At 31.7% G+C, this 26,346-nt stretch overlaps 1 protein-coding gene across 1 annotated transcript in view; it reads right to left on the minus strand.

The window, feature by feature from the left end:
- The window catches only part of LOC140049702 (uncharacterized), a 56,079-nt gene extending 32,411 nt beyond the window's left edge, over window positions 1-23,668 (minus strand). The window contains exons 1-5 of the mRNA XM_072094651.1: window positions 23,552-23,668; window positions 21,533-21,631; window positions 12,487-12,585; window positions 11,208-11,306; window positions 2,164-2,262 (exon numbers count right to left, since the gene is read on the minus strand). Coding sequence (XP_071950752.1) covers window positions 2,164-2,262; window positions 11,208-11,306; window positions 12,487-12,585; window positions 21,533-21,631; window positions 23,552-23,668 — 513 coding nt within the window. The remainder of the gene's footprint in view (window positions 1-2,163; window positions 2,263-11,207; window positions 11,307-12,486; window positions 12,586-21,532; window positions 21,632-23,551) is intronic.
- Between the last annotated feature and the right edge of the window lie 2,678 nt (window positions 23,669-26,346).

Genomic DNA, 26,346 nt, shown 5'->3' on the forward strand with positions numbered 1-26,346 from the left:
ATTAGGCCTACTTCCGAAGGAGAAACTTGTCTTAAAAATGAGTCCAAGTTTTTTATTTTAACTCATTTAAACAAACCCAATTTGTGTTTTGTATATACATTAGAGTTGAGGGATGGGGAAGAGGATGGGAAGATCAATTTTTAAACAAATTCTTTATCCACTCAGTAACGAAATATCGTTTTAAATGTTTTATAGGCCTATCAATAATATACCACTAAACAAAGTAAAACATTTACGATTTAATACTTTTTTAAAACTGTCTCTTTTATAGTCGATTGAAATAGTAAAGTACATGTAACGATACACCACTACGACGTTTATATTTTTATAATTATTAATTAATACAAACGTTGAGAAGCAACTCTCAGTAATACAGTTTTTATTTGTGTATTATGTGTTTATATATCCAGCAGTAGAGCCTACCCACAGTCACAGTAATAAATGTTCTTTGTATATGTGTTTATATATCTAACAGTAAGAACATTCACAGTAAGAAAATATTTGTAACAGAAATCAAGACGAAAAAACATGAATTTCCCTTAATATTGTCGAATACAAAATATGGCAAAATTCTGCCATAAAAACCAGGAAGACTTTTTTTCAGTAGTTAGGTCTTGATATATTCGTAACGTACGCATATTCAAATGAACCAAATTCACTAGAATTTAGTAAGGAAGCAAGTTTTAGATTCGTCTTAAAAATATCATATCATCGCATCCCATCCTATTACTATTGAAACCGAATTGAAACATTTTAACAAGCTTTTTATGATGGTCACACACATCGTCAGATCTATGTATAGTAATGAGAAATATACAAACAATGATGTTGTTGTGATGTCGGGGTGGGTGTTTGGGGAAGGCATTTGTTGGTAACATTAATTTCATAATAAAATAAATTCACCTAGATATGAACAAGTACAACACTGTATTTCGTATTATCAATAAGTGATAACAGTAAACAATTGTATGAAAATAATTGTTAAATAGATATAACAGTTAATCAATTATTCAACATAATATAATTATATTTGTGTTATAATAATACAGAATTGTGTGTATAAATATATGTGGGTGGCGTGGCGTTTATTAGAGGGTGGAGGTTGAATATACCAAAGATGTTTTATGGGGGAGAGGGCGTTCGTATCTCGGGTCTCAACGGCGATAAATGCAGATAGCGCGCAACCTGTTCAAATCTAACATCAACTCAACAACTCGGCTACCATTCGGCTATATCGAGATTTTACCTGATTTAAAATACATCTATGATTACAGCTATAATCAGTTCTCCCGATGTAGTCATATACCCCGTTTATGATATTTAAAATTGTATATACTGATTTTAAAATTTACCCGCAATATAATTCGATGATGTTTTAATATAATTGATTTGTTGATCGTTTTTTTGCACAAACAAAAATGTGATGTGCCCATATATGGACATGATGATGTCATATAATTACCAAATTACCAAATTTTGGGCACACTAATGTTATAGTGTAGACAGCTTGGAATGTTACGCGTGGCCGTAAAAAAAGCAAAACAAACATTGGAGGGGAGCAAAAACTCGGAAGTCGCAAAATAGTATTAGTGAAATGCGTAATAACAATGCAGTAATATTTATTAATTCATAAAGTTTATGAAATAATCAAATTAAAATAATTATTACAAAGTGCGACAGACAGTTATTACAAAGTGCGACAGCTCGATTACTACAAGTGCGACACAGTACAAACGGGGTTTACAGATAGTAATTATATGCGATGTGTCTTTTTTAAGACAGTACTTATCAGGAATGGACCCTATTTGTGTCCTTTCTTGCGTTTCGGGATCATTAATTTGAAAATAATATTAAGTTCTGTGGTGAGATCTTACTTGGAGATTCAGGGCTTTAAATGACTGCGACTTAAAAACTGTCTTTGATTTATCTTACTTCCCAATGTCAAGATTAACATTGATGAGGCAGCGTTGTTCCGAATTACGTGAGGGGTACCGTGCAGTTCTCGACAATACAGTCATCCTCACTACAAAGAGGCCTAAGTTGGTTCATTTAGGTATGTTATTACTGATACGCCCTTTAAAAATTGTAAAATTAGCACTTTGTTTTAATCACACTGAATTATATACTGTAGTACATATTATTATTAATGTTTGTAGCACTTACATTCTCCTGAAGATCCAAATTAGCACCTGCCTTGAGCAAAATAGTGCAAACATCCGTTTGGCCCTTTAGTGCAGCCACATATAAAGGTGACGCTCCATTCTGAAATATTACAAACATTATGTTATAGTATTTTTTACTCTAAACAAAGTATTATAATATTGTCCTGCAATCAATACGATGTAATCAATTAAAAATAACGTTATAGATTTAAATAATGGTAATAATAGAGGGCTAAAATCACGCATTATGGCTTTGCACGATATTTTTTGGCGTTCCAGATAATTGTTTTTTTTATTGTTTACGTGTTTTAATATTATTTATGATTTTCAGACAAATTTTAAAAGCTTATATGCATGAAAATAGTGTAGTTTTCTCATCTTCTAAATCAAATGTCAACTGTATACGTGAAGCATAATTTTATTGGATTGTTATTGTATTGTATTATATTGTTAAAACAATACATTTCAGTTCCAACTTATCCTTACATACATAAACTTGGTTCTTAATTGATATGAAAATCCTTATTGCAGCTTAAAAGAAGCTATACTGGTATTGAGCGCAGTAACATCTGACAAACGGCGGGCTTTGATAACTGCTGTAAAATCAACAGGGGCTAAATTTGAACCAGAACATTGGGTTAACCCGATATTAATCACGAAAGATGCCCTGGATTATTTATCATCATGTTTTAAATCAGATGTAATTGGAATTCTATAAACCTCAGCTTCATCCCTATTTCTAGATAAATGCCATTCATACTCATTGAGAGTTGGCTGGTTTATTTAGCAGAAACCAGATATCCTTTAACTTGCATCAGCTTAAACTTATTATAGTTTGACCAAAATTATGCAAATATCCCTCCTACTCCCCTTGGGAGTTTTCTGCCGCTAGTTAGACCCCCTCCAAGGCAATTATTGTTATTGATTATACGAATTACGTAATTAGTTAGCTTAGCAATGATCTATGCCTCAAAAGCTCGGACGAGTTAGAATTTGAGGCGAAATGTCATAGGTCAAGGTCACAACTAACAAAAAACTATTTTACTGCCTAGAGACCACAGTTTTTATCCAATTCTCACTAAATTTAGCCACAATGATCAATGATTCATCATATAATTGTGGTTAAATTTTGAAGAGTCAGGGTCAAAGATCAAGGTTCACAAAAAACAAAAAAAAAGAAATAAAAAAAAAAATTAAAAAAAAAACCTCGGTGTGACTTAAACCTGCGACCTCAACTGTGAGAGGCTGGATACATAATCATTACACCAAACTTTCATCCACAACTTTGCAGTGTGTAGTTAGCCTATTTACACTTAGAACTAATAAAAAAAAATAAAAAATAAATATATATATATATATTTTCCAGAGACATTTTATGTAGGGGAATTTTACAGTAGGCGGAGGTTTGTACTCTCAGAGTACCCTCTAGTTGGAACTGTTATTTGTAATAGTACAGGCCTAATTTAAATGCAGAAGCTCACAGTAAGTTTACGTCGTTGTACCATTGTTTCCTGATAATTGGAATGTAATCAGTTTTTATTATAGTGATTTTTGATTTGACAAATTAAATTTGTCAAAACCAGAAATCACTATAATGTATGACTGATGAGTTCAAGTTCAATCTGAAAACATCACTGATGACACAAATTATAGCTAAACATTAATTATTATTGTCAACATAATCGAGTTGAAGGTATTGCTGTATATGTACGTAAATATCATAGTATAGCATACTGACAAAAAACGTTACATAAGGTAATTAGTCTATTTTCGTATACTAAGCGACTTACATTTTCTATACCTGACATAATTATTTGAATTATGTATATCCCAATATATTTGGTTGGTGTCATAATAGGCGATTTTAAACTCTCATAAACATGCAATGAAATCCTCGTTATTGAAAAAAAAATCTATTTATTAATATTAATATAATATGTTTTCTCTTTTTACTTGGTTAGATAAAACATGTTACCGAGAAACGGCAAACATTCTAGTTTAAATTCTTTATGTTAAGTACCCACAGATTGCACTATTTTCTGTAAGCTTAAATAGGTTTTCTTTTCGTTCATGTGTTGGGAATAGAAAATATTACAGTGGGGGAAAGGCACTTCGCGTTTTGACCGTTAAATCGTGTAAAATCGACTTACTTCCGCATTGACGATTTTGAAGCGCCACCTATCGTTGAAAACTGAAACCACGATTTTTCGTCGCCTAGCAAATAAGTGCTGTTTTATTTTAAGCTCTCATGAATATTTATGAACCGCCCAACATTACCTATTATGGTAAAAGCATTTCCTAATAAGTATAATTGGATAACCAATCGGTTTCCTTCAAAGAAACCAAAGCTAATACAATACATTCGGCGACTGAAGTCGGGACTCGTGAAATTTATAAATGTGGTACGATTTGACTACTGTTTTGTTGTCCATTTTCTGTCCATAGTCGGAGGTGCATCCCAACAAATTACAAAAATTATAATCAATTGTTTTATCAAGAATAATATTAGTTTAATCGTTTAATCGAGTATGATATATTTCTATCCTGTTAAAAATTTGTTGGTGTATTCTCAGGCCTCGAAAGGTAGGTACATTTTGTAGCTGTGAGCGTGGTTTCGGCAACGCGAGACACGTGTATCAGTATAGGCGATAGCGAGACGTGTGTTGTACTGTGTTGATGCTGATCCGATAATCGTTAAGTTGTACTGATTACGAGTATCATTGGTCCTGGCCGGCCTAGCCTGGTGATCTGATCCTCCCAAAAATACTTTTTTCAATCAGTATTAATATTATTATTTTTTTTTTCATTTATTATTTGATTTATTAGGCTCAATAGATGCCTAGCTAGGCTACTACTAGTTGGCCTAGATTATATAAATAATAATAGTAAATACTGTAATTTAAATAATAAAATACAGCCCCCCCCCCCCCCCCCGTTTTACTTCTTAGGACATCATATAATATTATAATTATATATACAGCCAGACATTAACATTTTTTTTAAATAATATTTATTATTTTTTCTGACACTTTCAGGAATCGTTGATGATGCAGAGTTCTTCGTCATTGTGACTTCAAATTGAGAGTGAAATGGATAAAAAGATGACACCGGTACCTACCGACATTGTCATACCCAAACTATAATTTAATAATTTAAAACAAAATGTTGAATTGCAAATAATATATGTATGTTGCAGAGGATTTAGATGAATTACAATACAAATGTTTTATGTTGAATGCGAGTTATACTCTGTAAATTATGTTATTGTCATGTGGTAGACCTTAAAAATTGAATATTTATTGTATGCTAGGCCTATATTATATTTTATTAATACTATTACTGTATTACTATTATTTATATTAACAGTACTACTATAGTTTGTACATGTTTTTACAAAAAAAAAATGAATAAATAATTTGTTATTCAATCTAATTGCTTATTTGTTCATCGATAACAAAACAATTGTAAGCAAGTATATAACAGTTCTTGTTAGCCGCTTATTTCAGGTCATATTATTAATATTACCTAGGCCCGATCACAACGTCACTAAGTGACTTTCCGCCCCTGGAACAATCGTTCGCTAAATAGGGCTAGGCCTCGGACTCGTATAAAAGCTATTATAATAGTTATGATAAATATTCCTTAACTAAAATGTATATTGTGATAAATAAACAAGTAATAATATACGTTGTATTGGAATGTATTTATTTATATGAATTCTTATACGCGGACAATTATAAACATCGCGTATATCGTTCGCTATAAATAAATTCATAAACACGATGACGACGTGTTTACAAAATGGCGGTTTCGCTAGTTTTCGATGGAACAAATAGAGATACCTTTAGTTTGAATAGTCGGAGCTGCATCCCAACAACCGAATTTTGTATCTTAATATCGTATTCTGTGGATTATTAATTTTTCTAACAGGGATTTTAAATTCAGGACTGTTCAATTTTTCTAAATATTTTATTTTAACGATTTTCTAGAGTAGGCTACAATTTCGGAAAAAAGACATTGGTTTATTTTGCCGTTAAATTACAGATTATCGTTTTGTTCAAATACATTTAATTTTACATGACAATATATCACAACCATTTATGAATTTATTTCACTAACAATATTTTTCCGATAATCAGCTAAATTTACAAATATTGTGTTTTTCAAACACCCTAAAATTTAGCAATTTTGAACTAAATTAGAAAAGTAGGGCGCCCTCTCCGAGTCGAAATTTGACACGATTTGTCGACTGGCTCTCCCACTGTGTAAAAACAAGTAAAACAGAATAAATTAGCAATTGTCACTGCATACTCATCCTTCAAACTAGCCGCCATCAAGCAAACACTCAATTCACACTCATTCAGATAAACAAAAAAATGCACTTATTTTCGGATTATTTTTTTCTTACTTAATTTGTGTATTATTTTATATTAATGTACATCGTTTTTATTTAATATTATGACTCCAATTATATATTGGAAATAAGGATTTGATCGAGTCGACTTTAGATTTGCAAGTAACAGAGAAGCATTTCTCTTGTCCGTTGTCAGAAGGTTATTGAATCTTTGTTGTTGATTTCTCTAATACCTATATGTAATTAACCGCTTTACGTCAATCTGTGTAGTAGGTACTAACAATAATATGTATTAGAACTCTAGTAACTGTCCTTTTCTGATATCTATCTTCGACTCAATGTATTTCATTTCTTTCATGAATATGAACAGTTTATCTTAAATGAAAGTTGAATTGAATTTGAATTGCTTGTTTATTGTATTAACCATTGTCTGTAATTTTAGTATTAATTTCTTTAAAATGAATCTTATGAGCGTTAGTTTTACAGCAACAATAGTACTTTATTTAACATTTTATAATAAAAATAAATTACCTTGGATATGAATAAGTACAACACCGTGTTTGATATTATCAAGAAGTGATAACAGTAAACAATTGTATGAATATGCTTGATAAATAAATAGACATAGCAGTCAATGAATTATTCAACAATTAGTATAATTGTGTTTGTTTTAGAATACAATATTGTGTGTATAAATGTACGTGGCGGAGCGTTTATTAGAGGGTGGAGGTTGGATATTCCAAAGATGTTTTATTGGCGAGGGGCGTTTATTCAAATATTTGCGGTAGGCCTAATTGGTATAATCAATATATTATTTAGTTTAAATCAAACACCAAGTAATGACAATCATTACCCAAAAAGAAAATTAGAATATTTAATAATAATAAGCCTTGGCTCACAAAAGATGTAAGAAAGGAATTACTTAAGAAATATATTGCATCCAAAAACAAATGCAACGAGATGGAAAAGAAAAAGATTCAAAAATGTGTAAATAATAAAATCAAAGCATGTAAAAAAGAATATGAAGAAAAAAATGAGAACAAATTCAAGTGCCGGGACACCCGTCAGGCCTGGAATGGAGTTAGGAAAATTACAGGTATTAGGAAGAAAAATAATGAAATTGAACACAGTTTTAAACCAAATGATTTTAATATTTTTTATTCTAGATTTGATGAAATAAATTTTAAATGTGAAATGACTGCATCTGCTGAACGGTTTAAAAATGAAATGAATGATAAAAGTGCAATAAAAATTGATGTAGATGATGTTAAGAAATATATGGAAAGGGTAAATGTTAGTAAAGCAAAGGGTCCGGACGGTGTATCAGGGCGTTTGATTAGATCATGTGCCTCTCAGCTTTCACCAATAATAAGCCAGCTTTTCCAGTGTTCACTGAATACGGGGGTGGTACCTGATCTATGGAAGGTCTCTGAGATTATACCTGTTCCGAAAATGTGTAACCCTAAAATCATTAACGACTTCAGACCAGTGGCATTAACATCTATTCTAATGAAGATCCTTTAGAAAATTGTTAGAAGTCAACTAATGTCTGAATGTAGTGATTTTATGGATACTAACCAATTTGCATATTAATGTAATATAGGGGTCGATGATGTAATTATAACCTTGTTAGACCTGGTGGTTTCACATTTAGATAAGAAGGGGACCTATGCTCGAGGGCTACTCATAGACTTTTCATCGGCATTTAATTTGATGCAGCCTCATATTTTAATGAATAAAATGTCTGAATGGAAGGTTAATACTTACCTTGCTCTATGGGTTGGTGATTTTCTTACAAATCGGCAACATTATGTTAAAGTTGGTAAATCTATCTCAGAGATTAGAAGGATCAACTCTGGTGCACCCCAGGGGTGTTGTCTGTCACCAAGTTTATTTACAATATATACTAGTGAATGTCGATCTTCATGTAGCATTGTGTCATATAATCAAAGACGCAGATGACATGGTACTGATTGGTCTATTGAAAAATGCTGACGATCATGTGTATAAGGCTGAATATGTTAAATTAATGTCATGGTGCAATGACAATTACCTTAAGATTAATTTTAATAAAACTAAAGAAATTATATGGGATTTTAGGAAAAAGAAAAGAAAAAGAGTTATCTGATAGTTAATGATCAGACAATTGAACGTGTTCATGAACCAAATATCTTGGTACACATATTGATGATCAACTTAGTTTTGAAAAAAATACGGCCGAGATAATTAAGAAAGGTCACCAAAGGTTATATTTCCTAAGAAAGCTAAAGAAATTAATGTTAGCTGTGGTACTCTAAAATTATTCTATGAAACAGTTATTCAATCAGTACTAGTTATCTCTTTTATTGCTTGGTTCGGTAATTTAAATGAAACACACAAGAAAGGTCTCATTAGAATTACTAAGATAGCATCAAATATAATTGGTTGTACGGTTAATGATTTAAAATATCTTTATGAAAAACAGGTCCTAAGTAAATTAAGTAAAATTTTAGAAGATAAGAAACATCCATTGCATATGATATTTTTTAAGAACAAGTCAGACCGGTTACGGGCTCCTAGAGCTGATACGTCAAGAAACCGACTGTCTTTTGTACCAAATTCAACTCATATTTTTAACTCAAAGATTGTTAGATCATAATAGCGCACATGCAATATATATTTTAAAGTTTTACTGTTGATGGATGTTTTAATTAATGTTTTTAAATTGTAAATTTGTTCTATGTATGATGTAATTATGAATGTTTTACCATATTTTTCTGTCGAGGAAAACAATTTTTCCATGTACAATTTAGTATATATGGAACGAATAAAGATTTGATTTGATTTGATTTGATCATCAGTTAATAAGAAACACGTTTTAAACGGCTTGCAACATGAACCAAAGCATCACTGGTCTCAATGACGATGCAGTACATACAGATAGCGCGCAGTCTGTTCAAACATAACAGCAACTCAACAACTCAGCTACCAATCGGCTATATCGATTTCTGATATAATTTTATATACTGATTTTACAATTTTCCCTGCAAAATACCTCGATGATGTTTTAATATGCTGGACTTTTTTTTTGCAGTATAATTTCATTTTGTTTAAACTACAGGCGTTGCCCGTGAAAAAAAACCCCTGCCGATGAAATTAGAAATGTTGTTTTAAAACTTTCTATAATATCTGCCTAAGAGAGAAATTTGAACAATGGAATAGAACATGAACTCAGTACTTTTGGATTTTAACCCACGAAGCCTCAACCTTTGCAATCGAACATTTTACCGGCACAAACGAAGCAAATTGAAAAAGTCAACATGTTGCTGATCTGGTAGATACCATTGACATGTTAGCGAAACAATACGCCATGTGTCTTAGAAAAGATAGTATTAAGGTTTTTTTTATTTTCTGATGTCATCGGTAGACTTTTAACGGCGGTAAAGTTACTTCCGAGTTCGTTATCACTTTGCGATGTCCGGGTTGCAACTACAAATTCGCTGTAGTCACAATAAAACATCTGTACGAAACTCATGCAGCTGTCCCACATGTGAACGTGACATGTACATTGATATACATTTGAGTAAAAATATTCCATATTTCTCTCTTTAAACAAACTAAAAAAAATGAACTAATTTATATTAATTATACTGTATATGGTTTGGCTATTTAATATTATTGTAACTCAGACTGTTTAAAACTTAATGAAGAAATAGCTCATAATGTTTAATATGTTATAAATTGTGTATACACTACGATACGACGTGACGTTATTATTACAGTAGTAGACAATGTATAAATATTATAATGTACCGATGATAATCTATATATAAATTATGGTTAATTCTGACAAAGGCGAGCACAATGCAAACACTTCGGTACAAATCTCCCCCTTGGATACCTACCTTATCTCTCCCAGATGTACCGCGAAACGTAGATTTGATAACATTAGTTTTCACATCGACGCTATTGTTCCATATTTCAATCTTAGGAAGATATTATAAAGGGTTTTATAAGAAATTTTCTGATTTCAATCAGTAAATTTTAACTCTACGCGCGGTAGAAGTAATTTCCGGGTTCACGGTAAGGTGTTGGTTTCAACCAGGGAGTTGTAAAACAACTACCTGTTTCAAGTGCTTGGTGGCGATAGCCATTTTGTGTTTTTGTTTATTTTCGGACCGCGCGTGTGAAGGTATATAATATAATCATCTAATACACTTAGGTTAGTGAGTACGTTTAGTTTTACGAATATCAAAAGCATAGTAACCGACCGAAATTGTCCAGGCCAGAATGTCCTTCTAAAACTGTTTACGACCAGAGTCATTATTATTCCGAGAACCATCGTCTACACTTCCTAGAGGGGGAGCGAGAGAAGCGAGCTCACCCTCTAGTAATTATTATGAATATTTATAAAGATTAAACAAGTTATTACCAAGTGTGACACCAGTTGTTACAAAACCTTGGTTAATCTGACTTTCCAATTTCAAGATTAACCTTGACGAGGCAGCGGTGTTCCGAACCATGTGAGGGGTACAACCGTGCAGTTCTCGACAATTTAGTTGCAACAAAAATGATCTGTAATATGACCCGCGATGTGGTTGCTTCATTTAGGTATGTTATTACTGACACGCCCTTTAAATTGTAAAATTAAACACTTTTTAAATCACACTTAATTATATAGTAATATTATTATTAATGTGTGTAACACTTACTTTGGCCTGAAGATCCAATTTAGCACCTTCCTTGAGCAAAATAGTGCAAACATCTGTGTGGCCGTTTTGTGCAGCCAAATGTAAAGGTGACCATCCATCCTGAAATATTACAAACTATGTTATAGTAATTTTTCTCTAAACAAAATATTATAATATTGTCCTGAAATCAATACGATGTGATCAATTAAAAATGACGTTATAGATTTAGATAATGCTACACTATTAAATTAAATCAAGAGTATCAGCCCTTGATGTTTTCTTGAAGATAATGTATTGTATATGTATACATTTGTCTTTCTTGTATAACATTTATTATATAAGTGCTTTATAAATCTATCAAACAAATAAGTGGGGTTTTTTGCCTTAAAAATAAACACTTCATCCGATAGTGCTAACTAGTCTGAGTGTAAATTATGATAAACTGGCAGTTAGCTAATTAATATCCATACTTCAAATTCTGTTCAGGTAACACATTTTGACTGCTAAATTCTTATCATTCATGGTTTCATTTTACCGTTACTTGGAGGGGATATGTTTTTTTAAATGTTTTATAAAATCAAATAAAAATCTCAATTCATATTTTTTGCATCATTTGGGCACACTAATGTTATAGTGTAGACAGCTTGGAATGTTACGCGTGGCCGTAAAAAAAGCAAAACAAACATTGGAGGGGAGCAAAAACTCGGAAGTCGCAAAATAGTATTAGTGAAATGCGTAATAACAATGCAGTAATATTTATTAATTCATAAAGTTTATGAAATAATCAAATTAAAATAATTATTACAAAGTGCGACAGACAGTTATTACAAAGTGCGACAGCTCGATTACTACAAGTGCGACACAGTACAAACGGGGTTTACAGATAGTAATTATATGCGATGTGTCTTTTTTAAGACAGTACTTATCAGGAATGGACCCTATTTGTGTCCTTTCTTGCGTTTCGGGATCATTAATTTGAAAATAATATTAAGTTCTGTGGTGAGATCTTACTTGGAGATTCAGGGCTTTAAATGACTGCGACTTAAAAACTGTCTTTGATTTATCTTACTTCCCAATGTCAAGATTAACATTGATGAGGCAGCGTTGTTCCGAATTACGTGAGGGGTACCGTGCAGTTCTCGACAATACAGTCATCCTCACTACAAAGAGGCCTAAGTTGGTTCATTTAGGTATGTTATTACTGATACGCCCTTTAAAAATTGTAAAATTAGCACTTTGTTTTAATCACACTGAATTATATACTGTAGTACATATTATTATTAATGTTTGTAGCACTTACATTCTCCTGAAGATCCAAATTAGCACCTGCCTTGAGCAAAATAGTGCAAACATCCGTTTGGCCCTTTAGTGCAGCCACATATAAAGGTGACGCTCCATTCTGAAATATTACAAACATTATGTTATAGTATTTTTTACTCTAAACAAAGTATTATAATATTGTCCTGCAATCAATACGATGTAATCAATTAAAAATAACGTTATAGATTTAAATAATGGTAATAATAGAGGGCTAAAATCACGCATTATGGCTTTGCACGATATTTTTTGGCGTTCCAGATAATTGTTTTTTTTATTGTTTACGTGTTTTAATATTATTTATGATTTTCAGACAAATTTTAAAAGCTTATATGCATGAAAATAGTGTAGTTTTCTCATCTTCTAAATCAAATGTCAACTGTATACGTGAAGCATAATTTTATTGGATTGTTATTGTATTGTATTATATTGTTAAAACAATACATTTCAGTTCCAACTTATCCTTACATACATAAACTTGGTTCTTAATTGATATGAAAATCCTTATTGCAGCTTAAAAGAAGCTATACTGGTATTGAGCGCAGTAACATCTGACAAACGGCGGGCTTTGATAACTGCTGTAAAATCAACAGGGGCTAAATTTGAACCAGAACATTGGGTTAACCCGATATTAATCACGAAAGATGCCCTGGATTATTTATCATCATGTTTTAAATCAGATGTAATTGGAATTCTATAAACCTCAGCTTCATCCCTATTTCTAGATAAATGCCATTCATACTCATTGAGAGTTGGCTGGTTTATTTAGCAGAAACCAGATATCCTTTAACTTGCATCAGCTTAAACTTATTATAGTTTGACCAAAATTATGCAAATATCCCTCCTACTCCCCTTGGGAGTTTTCTGCCGCTAGTTAGACCCCCTCCAAGGCAATTATTGTTATTGATTATACGAATTACGTAATTAGTTAGCTTAGCAATGATCTATGCCTCAAAAGCTCGGACGAGTTAGAATTTGAGGCGAAATGTCATAGGTCAAGGTCACAACTAACAAAAAACTATTTTACTGCCTAGAGACCACAGTTTTTATCCAATTCTCACTAAATTTAGCCACAATGATCAATGATTCATCATATAATTGTGGTTAAATTTTGAAGAGTCAGGGTCAAAGATCAAGGTTCACAAAAAACAAAAAAAAAGAAATAAAAAAAAAAATTAAAAAAAAAACCTCGGTGTGACTTAAACCTGCGACCTCAACTGTGAGAGGCTGGATACATAATCATTACACCAAACTTTCATCCACAACTTTGCAGTGTGTAGTTAGCCTATTTACACTTAGAACTAATAAAAAAAAATAAAAAATAAATATATATATATATATTTTCCAGAGACATTTTATGTAGGGGAATTTTACAGTAGGCGGAGGTTTGTACTCTCAGAGTACCCTCTAGTTGGAACTGTTATTTGTAATAGTACAGGCCTAATTTAAATGCAGAAGCTCACAGTAAGTTTACGTCGTTGTACCATTGTTTCCTGATAATTGGAATGTAATCAGTTTTTATTATAGTGATTTTTGATTTGACAAATTAAATTTGTCAAAACCAGAAATCACTATAATGTATGACTGATGAGTTCAAGTTCAATCTGAAAACATCACTGATGACACAAATTATAGCTAAACATTAATTATTATTGTCAACATAATCGAGTTAAAGGTATTGCTGTATATGTACGTAAATATCATAGTATAGCATACTGACAAAAAACGTTACATAAGGTAATTAGTCTATTTTCGTATACTAAGCGACTTACATTTTCTATACCTGACATAATTATTTGAATTATGTATATCCCAATATATTTGGTTGGTGTCATAATAGGCGATTTTAAACTCTCATAAACATGCAATGAAATCCTCGTTATTGAAAAAAAAATCTATTTATTAATATTAATATAATATGTTTTCTCTTTTTACTTGGTTAGATAAAACATGTTACCGAGAAACGGCAAACATTCTAGTTTAAATTCTTTATGTTAAGTACCCACAGATTGCACTATTTTCTGTAAGCTTAAATAGGTTTTCTTTTCGTTCATGTGTTGGGAATAGAAAATATTACAGTGGGGGAAAGGCACTTCGCGTTTTGACCGTTAAATCGTGTAAAATCGACTTACTTCCGCATTGACGATTTTGAAGCGCCACCTATCGTTGAAAACTGAAACCACGATTTTTCGTCGCCTAGCAAATAAGTGCTGTTTTATTTTAAGCTCTCATGAATATTTATGAACCGCCCAACATTACCTATTATGGTAAAAGCATTTCCTAATAAGTATAATTGGATAACCAATCGGTTTCCTTCAAAGAAACCAAAGCTAATACAATACATTCGGCGACTGAAGTCGGGACTCGTGAAATTTATAAATGTGGTACGATTTGACTACTGTTTTGTTGTCCATTTTCTGTCCATAGTCGGAGGTGCATCCCAACAAATTACAAAAATTATAATCAATTGTTTTATCAAGAATAATATTAGTTTAATCGTTTAATCGAGTATGATATATTTCTATCCTGTTAAAAATTTGTTGGTGTATTCTCAGGCCTCGAAAGGTAGGTACATTTTGTAGCTGTGAGCGTGGTTTCGGCAACGCGAGACACGTGTATCAGTATAGGCGATAGCGAGACGTGTGTTGTACTGTGTTGATGCTGATCCGATAATCGTTAAGTTGTACTGATTACGAGTATCATTGGTCCTGGCCGGCCTAGCCTGGTGATCTGATCCTCCCAAAAATACTTTTTTCAATCAGTATTAATATTATTATTTTTTTTTTCATTTATTATTTGATTTATTAGGCTCAATAGATGCCTAGCTAGGCTACTACTAGTTGGCCTAGATTATATAAATAATAATACACTAAATACTGTAATTTAAATAATAAAATACAGCCCCCCCCCCCCCCCCCGTTTTACTTCTTAGGACATCATATAATATTATAATTATATATACAGCCAGACATTAACATTTTTTTTAAATAATATTTATTATTTTTTCTGACACTTTCAGGAATCGTTGATGATGCAGAGTTCTTCGTCATTGTGACTTCAAATTGAGAGTGAAATGGATAAAAAGATGACACCGGTACCTACCGACATTGTCATACCCAAACTATAATTTAATAATTTAAAACAAAATGTTGAATTGCAAATAATATATGTATGTTGCAGAGGATTTAGATGAATTACAATACAAATGTTTTATGTTGAATGCGAGTTATACTCTGTAAATTATGTTATTGTCATGTGGTAGACCTTAAAAATTGAATATTTATTGTATGCTAGGCCTATATTATATTTTATTAATACTATTACTGTATTACTATTATTTATATTAACAGTACTACTATAGTTTGTACATGTTTTTACAAAAAAAAAATGAATAAATAATTTGTTATTCAATCTAATTGCTTATTTGTTCATCGATAACAAAACAATTGTAAGCAAGTATATAACAGTTCTTGTTAGCCGCTTATTTCAGGTCATATTATTAATATTACCTAGGCCCGATCACAACGTCACTAAGTGACTTTCCGCCCCTGGAACAATCGTTCGCTAAATAGGGCTAGGCCTCGGACTCGTATAAAAGCTATTATAATAGTTATGATAAATATTCCTTAACTAAAATGTATATTGTGATAAATAAACAAGTAATAATATACGTTGTATTGGAATGTATTTATTTATATGAATTCTTATACGCGGACAATTATAAACATCGCGTATATCGTTCGCTATAAATAAATTCATAAACACGATGACGACGTGTTTACAAAATGGCGGTTTCGCTAGTTTTCGATGGAACAAATAGAGATACCTTTAGTTTGAATAGTCGGAGCTGCATCCCAACAACCGAATTTTGTATCTTAATATCGTATTCTGTGGATTATTAATTTTTCTAACAGGGATTTTAAATTCAGGACTGTTCAATTTTTCTAAATATTTTATTTTAACGATTTTCTAGAGTAGGCTACAATTTCGGAAAAAAGACATTGGTTTATTTTGCCGTTAAATTACAGATTATCGTTTTGTTCAAATACATTTAATTTTACATGACAATATATCACAACCATTTATGAATTTATTTCACTAACAATATTTTTCCGATAATCAGCTAAATTTACAAATATTGTGTTTTTCAAACACCCTAAAATTTAGCAATTTTGAACTAAATTAGAAAAGTAGGGCGCCCTCTCCGAGTCGAAATTTGACACGATTTGTCGACTGGCTCTCCCACTGTGTAAAAACAAGTAAAACAGAATAAATTAGCAATTGTCACTGCATACTCATCCTTCAAACTAGCCGCCATCAAGCAAACACTCAATTCACACTCATTCAGATAAACAAAAAAATGCACTTATTTTCGGATTATTTTTTTCTTACTTAATTTGTGTATTATTTTATATTAATGTACATCGTTTTTATTTAATATTATGACTCCAATTATATATTGGAAATAAGGATTTGATCGAGTCGACTTTAGATTTGCAAGTAACAGAGAAGCATTTCTCTTGTCCGTTGTCAGAAGGTTATTGAATCTTTGTTGTTGATTTCTCTAATACCTATATGTAATTAACCGCTTTACGTCAATCTGTGTAGTAGGTACTAACAATAATATGTATTAGAACTCTAGTAACTGTCCTTTTCTGATATCTATCTTCGACTCAATGTATTTCATTTCTTTCATGAATATGAACAGTTTATCTTAAATGAAAGTTGAATTGAATTTGAATTGCTTGTTTATTGTATTAACCATTGTCTGTAATTTTAGTATTAATTTCTTTAAAATGAATCTTATGAGCGTTAGTTTTACAGCAACAATAGTACTTTATTTAACATTTTATAATAAAAATAAATTACCTTGGATATGAATAAGTACAACACCGTGTTTGATATTATCAAGAAGTGATAACAGTAAACAATTGTATGAATATGCTTGATAAATAAATAGACATAGCAGTCAATGAATTATTCAACAATTAGTATAATTGTGTTTGTTTTAGAATACAATATTGTGTGTATAAATGTACGTGGCGGAGCGTTTATTAGAGGGTGGAGGTTGGATATTCCAAAGATGTTTTATTGGCGAGGGGCGTTTATTCAAATATTTGCGGTAGGCCTAATTGGTATAATCAATATATTATTTAGTTTAAATCAAACACCAAGTAATGACAATCATTACCCAAAAAGAAAATTAGAATATTTAATAATAATAAGCCTTGGCTCACAAAAGATGTAAGAAAGGAATTACTTAAGAAATATATTGCATCCAAAAACAAATGCAACGAGATGGAAAAGAAAAAGATTCAAAAATGTGTAAATAATAAAATCAAAGCATGTAAAAAAGAATATGAAGAAAAAAATGAGAACAAATTCAAGTGCCGGGACACCCGTCAGGCCTGGAATGGAGTTAGGAAAATTACAGGTATTAGGAAGAAAAATAATGAAATTGAACACAGTTTTAAACCAAATGATTTTAATATTTTTTATTCTAGATTTGATGAAATAAATTTTAAATGTGAAATGACTGCATCTGCTGAACGGTTTAAAAATGAAATGAATGATAAAAGTGCAATAAAAATTGATGTAGATGATGTTAAGAAATATATGGAAAGGGTAAATGTTAGTAAAGCAAAGGGTCCGGACGGTGTATCAGGGCGTTTGATTAGATCATGTGCCTCTCAGCTTTCACCAATAATAAGCCAGCTTTTCCAGTGTTCACTGAATACGGGGGTGGTACCTGATCTATGGAAGGTCTCTGAGATTATACCTGTTCCGAAAATGTGTAACCCTAAAATCATTAACGACTTCAGACCAGTGGCATTAACATCTATTCTAATGAAGATCCTTTAGAAAATTGTTAGAAGTCAACTAATGTCTGAATGTAGTGATTTTATGGATACTAACCAATTTGCATATTAATGTAATATAGGGGTCGATGATGTAATTATAACCTTGTTAGACCTGGTGGTTTCACATTTAGATAAGAAGGGGACCTATGCTCGAGGGCTACTCATAGACTTTTCATCGGCATTTAATTTGATGCAGCCTCATATTTTAATGAATAAAATGTCTGAATGGAAGGTTAATACTTACCTTGCTCTATGGGTTGGTGATTTTCTTACAAATCGGCAACATTATGTTAAAGTTGGTAAATCTATCTCAGAGATTAGAAGGATCAACTCTGGTGCACCCCAGGGGTGTTGTCTGTCACCAAGTTTATTTACAATATATACTAGTGAATGTCGATCTTCATGTAGCATTGTGTCATATAATCAAAGACGCAGATGACATGGTACTGATTGGTCTATTGAAAAATGCTGACGATCATGTGTATAAGGCTGAATATGTTAAATTAATGTCATGGTGCAATGACAATTACCTTAAGATTAATTTTAATAAAACTAAAGAAATTATATGGGATTTTAGGAAAAAGAAAAGAAAAAGAGTTATCTGATAGTTAATGATCAGACAATTGAACGTGTTCATGAACCAAATATCTTGGTACACATATTGATGATCAACTTAGTTTTGAAAAAAATACGGCCGAGATAATTAAGAAAGGTCACCAAAGGTTATATTTCCTAAGAAAGCTAAAGAAATTAATGTTAGCTGTGGTACTCTAAAATTATTCTATGAAACAGTTATTCAATCAGTACTAGTTATCTCTTTTATTGCTTGGTTCGGTAATTTAAATGAAACACACAAGAAAGGTCTCATTAGAATTACTAAGATAGCATCAAATATAATTGGTTGTACGGTTAATGATTTAAAATATCTTTATGAAAAACAGGTCCTAAGTAAATTAAGTAAAATTTTAGAAGATAAGAAACATCCATTGCATATGATATTTTTTAAGAACAAGTCAGACCGGTTACGGGCTCCTAGAGCTGATACGTCAAGAAACCGACTGTCTTTTGTACCAAATTCAACTCATATTTTTAACTCAAAGATTGTTAGATCATAATAGCGCACATGCAATATATATTTTAAAGTTTTACTGTTGATGGATGTTTTAATTAATGTTTTTAAATTGTAAATTTGTTCTATGTATGATGTAATTATGAATGTTTTACCATATTTTTCTGTCGAGGAAAACAATTTTTCCATGTACAATTTAGTATATATGGAACGAATAAAGATTTGATTTGATTTGATTTGATCATCAGTTAATAAGAAACACGTTTTAAACGGCTTGCAACATGAACCAAAGCATCACTGGTCTCAATGACGATGCAGTACATACAGATAGCGCGCAGTCTGTTCAAACATAACAGCAACTCAACAACTCAGCTACCAATCGGCTATATCGATTTCTGATATAATTTTATATACTGATTTTACAATTTTCCCTGCAAAATACCTCGATGATGTTTTAATATGCTGGACTTTTTTTTTGCAGTATAATTTCATTTTGTTTAAACTACAGGCGTTGCCCGTGAAAAAAAACCCCTGCCGATGAAATTAGAAATGTTGTTTTAAAACTTTCTATAATATCTGCCTAAGAGAGAAATTTGAACAATGGAATAGAACATGAACTCAGTACTTTTGGATTTTAACCCACGAAGCCTCAACCTTTGCAATCGAACATTTTACCGGCACAAACGAAGCAAATTGAAAAAGTCAACATGTTGCTGATCTGGTAGATACCATTGACATGTTAGCGAAACAATACGCCATGTGTCTTAGAAAAGATAGTATTAAGGTTTTTTTTATTTTCTGATGTCATCGGTAGACTTTTAACGGCGGTAAAGTTACTTCCGAGTTCGTTATCACTTTGCGATGTCCGGGTTGCAACTACAAATTCGCTGTAGTCACAATAAAACATCTGTACGAAACTCATGCAGCTGTCCCACATGTGAACGTGACATGTACATTGATATACATTTGAGTAAAAATATTCCATATTTCTCTCTTTAAACAAACTAAAAAAAATGAACTAATTTATATTAATTATACTGTATATGGTTTGGCTATTTAATATTATTGTAACTCAGACTGTTTAAAACTTAATGAAGAAATAGCTCATAATGTTTAATATGTTATAAATTGTGTATACACTACGATACGACGTGACGTTATTATTACAGTAGTAGACAATGTATAAATATTATAATGTACCGATGATAATCTATATATAAATTATGGTTAATTCTGACAAAGGCGAGCACAATGCAAACACTTCGGTACAAATCTCCCCCTTGGATACCTACCTTATCTCTCCCAGATGTACCGCGAAACGTAGATTTGATAACATTAGTTTTCACATCGACGCTATTGTTCCATATTTCAATCTTAGGAAGATATTATAAAGGGTTTTATAAGAAATTTTCTGATTTCAATCAGTAAATTTTAACTCTACGCGCGGTAGAAGTAATTTCCGGGTTCACGGTAAGGTGTTGGTTTCAACCAGGGAGTTGTAAAACAACTACCTGTTTCAAGTGCTTGGTGGCGATAGCCATTTTGTGTTTTTGTTTATTTTCGGACCGCGCGTGTGAAGGTATATAATATAATCATCTAATACACTTAGGTTAGTGAGTACGTTTAGTTTTACGAATATCAAAAGCATAGTAACCGACCGAAATTGTCCAGGCCAGAATGTCCTTCTAAAACTGTTTACGACCAGAGTCATTATTATTCCGAGAACCATCGTCTACACTTCCTAGAGGGGGAGCGAGAGAAGCGAGCTCACCCTCTAGTAATTATTATGAATATTTATAAAGATTAAACAAGTTATTACCAAGTGTGACACCAGTTGTTACAAAACCTTGGTTAATCTGACTTTCCAATTTCAAGATTAACCTTGACGAGGCAGCGGTGTTCCGAACCATGTGAGGGGTACAACCGTGCAGTTCTCGACAATTTAGTTGCAACAAAAATGATCTGTAATATGACCCGCGATGTGGTTGCTTCATTTAGGTATGTTATTACTGACACGCCCTTTAAATTGTAAAATTAAACACTTTTTAAATCACACTTAATTATATAGTAATATTATTATTAATGTGTGTAACACTTACTTTGGCCTGAAGATCCAATTTAGCACCTTCCTTGAGCAAAATAGTGCAAACATCTGTGTGGCCGTTTTGTGCAGCCAAATGTAAAGGTGACCATCCATCCTGAAATATTACAAACTATGTTATAGTAATTTTTCTCTAAACAAAATATTATAATATTGTCCTGAAATCAATACGATGTGATCAATTAAAAATGACGTTATAGATTTAGATAATGCTACACTATTAAATTAAATCAAGAGTATCAGCCCTTGATGTTTTCTTGAAGATAATGTATTGTATATGTATACATTTGTCTTTCTTGTATAACATTTATTATATAAGTGCTTTATAAATCTATCAAACAAATAAGTGGGGTTTTTTGCCTTAAAAATAAACACTTCATCCGATAGTGCTAACTAGTCTGAGTGTAAATTATGATAAACTGGCAGTTAGCTAATTAATATCCATACTTCAAATTCTGTTCAGGTAACACATTTTGACTGCTAAATTCTTATCATTCATGGTTTCATTTTACCGTTACTTGGAGGGGATATGTTTTTTTAAATGTTTTATAAAATCAAATAAAAATCTCAATTCATATTTTTTGTATCATTTTGCATAAAATACAGTGTTGCTCTACAGTACCATCCAAAAACAGAAAACTGAAAAAAAAACACGAAATATCATTCTCTAACATTCAGTGCCCTAAAGGCATATGGTAATGATTACAGAATCTATTACGAGAGGTGATGGACCTTTTCTTTGAACGTCAAAATAGTGCATTGGATAGGTTGGGTCCTCAGTAAAGTATCTTATAAAAATGAATACTGTAGTCCTATACGTGATGCATAACTAACAATACGTTCCAGCTAATTCCTACATGTGGTCTTGGTAAACTATAAAACAAGGAATAATGAGAATACTTTCAATGACAGATTTATAAAAAAAGATGTACAGTATGCATAATGTGACTTGTTTTATTGTTAAATAACTATGTAACTATGCATTTTTTGATAGGGATGTAATGGGATAAAACGATCAGCATTACATTCCCTTTCCGATGGATGGATGGTTCAGTGTGGAATGTCGGCCATTTTAAAATACAAATGGCACCTAACTCTTTTGAATTCAGCAACTCAAGAATAACAAAGTTAGCCAATAAAATCTATTTTGGCACACATATCGAGCTGGAGCTAGTTTTCCTTACATATATGTGACTGTATTATACCGTATCATAATGTAGTATATTTTAAATTTTGACATGACATAATAAACATTGAAAGTTCTTTCTAACATATTTTTTCTCGGGGTACGCGCCGCCGTCTTCTTTATATCTTGACATAGATTGTATATTGTTTTCAATAAGCCGTGCGGAGGATTCAGGTAATGTCTCTTAGTATTAACAGGGAAGAGTTAAATTACGTAAATTAACTCTTCCCTGGTATTAAAGGCTAACACCGCGGCTTTAAAATGTATATTATGAATATAGATTGCTGAACCACCACTCATTCGTCCAAGACGGGAATCATTTATTAAGTTGTCATTTTCAAGATCTATTATATTCGATTTATTGTCGTCAAACCATGTCTCTGACATTACAATTACTGTAAATGTATGACTTAATGACGTTATTATTACATAGTACAGTAGACTATGTATAAATATTATAATGTACCGCGATGGTAAGCCGACTCGCAATAAAATTAATAATATTACAAGTAATATTTATTATTAATTTATAACGATTAAACAAGTTATTACAAAGTGTGACATCAGAAAACCTTGATTAATCTTACTTTACAATGTCAAGATTAACCTTGACGAGGCAGCGGTGTTCCGAACCATGTAAGGGGTACAACCGTGCAGTTCTCAACAATTTAGTCATCCTCGCAACAAAAAAATGATCTGTAAAAACCCGCGATGTTGTTGCTTCATTTAGGTATGTTATTACTGGCACGCCCTTTAAATTGTAAAATTAAACACTCTTTTAATCACACTTAATTATTTAGTAATATTATTATTAATTTTTGTAAAACTTACTTTGTCATAAAGATCCAATTTAGCACCTGCCTTGAGCAAAACAGTGCAAACATCTGTGTGGCCGTTTTTTGCAGCCACATATAAAGGTGACGCTCCATCCTGAAATATTACAAACATTATATTATAGTATTTTCTCTCTCTAAACAAAGTATTATAATATTGTTCTGGAATCAATACGATGTGATCATTTAAAAATGACGTTATAGATTTAAATTATGCTACATAGTTAAATTAAATAAAGAGTATTGACCCTTTTCTTTAAGATAATGTATTGTATTGTATACATATACATTTTTTGTCTTTCTTGTAGGCCTATAACATTTTTTTACAGTGTTTTATAAATTTATAAAACAAATAAGTGTTTTTTTCTTTTTTGGCCTGAAAAGTAAACACTTCATCCGATAGTTCTAACTAGTCTGAATGTAAACTGACAGTTACAGCTAAAAATATATCTAGGCTCCAAATTCTGTTCAGGTAACATGACACTTTGACTGCAAAATTCTTACAATGATTACGGAATCTATTACGAGAGGTGATGGACTTTTTCTTTGAACGTCAAAATAGAGCATTGGATAGGTTGGGTCTTGCAAAATTGAATGTGTTTCCTCAATAAAGTCTCTTATAAAAATGAATCAAATTGAGATTTGCTTAATTATTGTAAGTGAAGCATAACTAAAAATACGTTCCAGCTAATTCTTACATAGTGAATAATGAGAATATTGTTAATGACAGATTTATAAAAAAAAGACTTAAGCCTATGGGAGGTTTAACTACAAAAGATTTAAGTCTACGGAAAAGTAAAGTCTATTTGACGGTAGTGATTTATTTGCAATCTCAACTTCAGATTGGGTACTGTACCGTATTTCATGATTTAGGTGATTTTCCTATTTTTGTTTGTTACTTTGGGTGGAATATACTGTATGGTACTGCAAATAAGTCAATCTATAATAATAACCCACTACTCTAATATTAACCCATGGGGGTTACTCTTAAAGTCACAAAAACATATGATACAGCTGTATTTTGAAAAAAAAGGAGATAATGCAGGTTGATCTTGGGAGTGGGGAAGGATTGAGTGTTTTTGAGTTCAAACAAATTTGTTTATTCGTACTGTTTTATTATTTTGCTATGAGTTGCTGACCAGAAAAGTTTGGGTGGGTTACTATTTTCAGGTGCCTAATTTAAGATTAGTAATAGTAACCCACTACTCTAATAGTAACCTCCTTCCAATAGTAACTCACCCTAAAAAACAATCAAAGAATAATAACTGAGGGTTACAATTAGAAGATTTACGGTATATAGAGTACTGCTAACCATAATAGTAGGTAACATTTGTTTTATTTGACACGACAAAACATGTGAACTCCCCAAAAAATTATATAATGTAGTATATTTTAAATGTTGACATGACATAATAAACATTGAAAGTTCTTTCTAACAGAGTTTTTATCTCGGTTACTCGGATGATGTACTTAATTTTTGTTTTATTTATATTTTTACATAAATTGTACATTGTTTTTCAATAAACAGTGCGGAGGATTCAGGTAATTTTTCTTTAAATGGTAACACCGCGGCTTTAAAATGTATATTGCTTATAACATATAAACCCTTAAACAATATTGGTTATAACCGTTAATAATTTTAGACAGCACTCAGGCAAAAGCTAAATCGCTTCTTCAAAAAGAAGTTGTTTTATAAGACGATACCACAGTACGGGTGTGAAGTGGAACTAATTCGCCTTAAAATACTAGTTTAAAAAATATCATAATTAATTAACCTTTTAAAAAGCTGATAATCAGAGATGTGCGCGCGTGCAATTTAACCATCTCAATGAATATTTATTTACTAAAGCTAAAATTATGTTTTCTATTAGAGAAACTTTGTTGTTATGGGAACATACTAAGTGGTTGGTGTAACTTCAAACTAACGATATATTTAAACATTACATTAATTAGTCTCCTTTACATAGACCTTTGTCATAGGCGATGATTTGAAATTCAGATAGTTTTAGTATTGATATTATGTTACGGAGGTGTAGTAGTATGCTACATGCAATGTGGATTGTTGAACATTTTAATTTATTGATGATAAAAGTATATTATTATTGTAACCGAATTTGTCATGATTTACGATGAATTTAAATCAGTTTTTGCATCATGTTATAAGGTATAGTAGTATTATATTATTATTGTAACTGCATTGTTAAAGTTTTATAGAATACTGGTAAAATACTGGTAAGTAATGTCCCACACTCCACAACTAAATATGGCCATGCATTTAATACTGAACATTGGATAGATTTAAACTTAGATATGAAACTATTTTAACAATAATATTGTTTGTACATTATACGTATGATGTAGTGATTCTTTGTATGTCACTGAAATTAATGGTAAATGTACAATTTGTAAAGTGTCCCATTGTCACAAGTGATTTAATTTTTGTTTCATTGTACCGTATGAGGGGGTCATTCATGCGTAGCGGCCTCTTATTGGATGATGGGTTGGTATATAAAGTGTGTGCGGGAACGGCGCGAGGTTGAAAACCAGGAGTTGGGAGTAAGCTGAGTGTTGCATTTCTTGATTGGCTGTGGCAAACAACTATTGTTGCATTGATAAGTTGCTAAGCGGAGAAAATAAAGAAAACCACAAAGTAAGAGATATAGATATTTGATGCACACTTCAGCGATATTGTAGTCGTGTAATAAATAACTCCTTAATTTCTAACCTGAGGTCTCTGTTTACGACTGTTAATTGAGTGGTAGGCTACATTGAAGAAAGGATTGACTAATTGAA

Source organism: Antedon mediterranea, chromosome 5 (genome assembly GCF_964355755.1).
Source record: "Antedon mediterranea chromosome 5, ecAntMedi1.1, whole genome shotgun sequence".
Lineage (NCBI taxonomy): Eukaryota > Metazoa > Echinodermata > Crinoidea > Comatulida > Antedonidae > Antedon > Antedon mediterranea.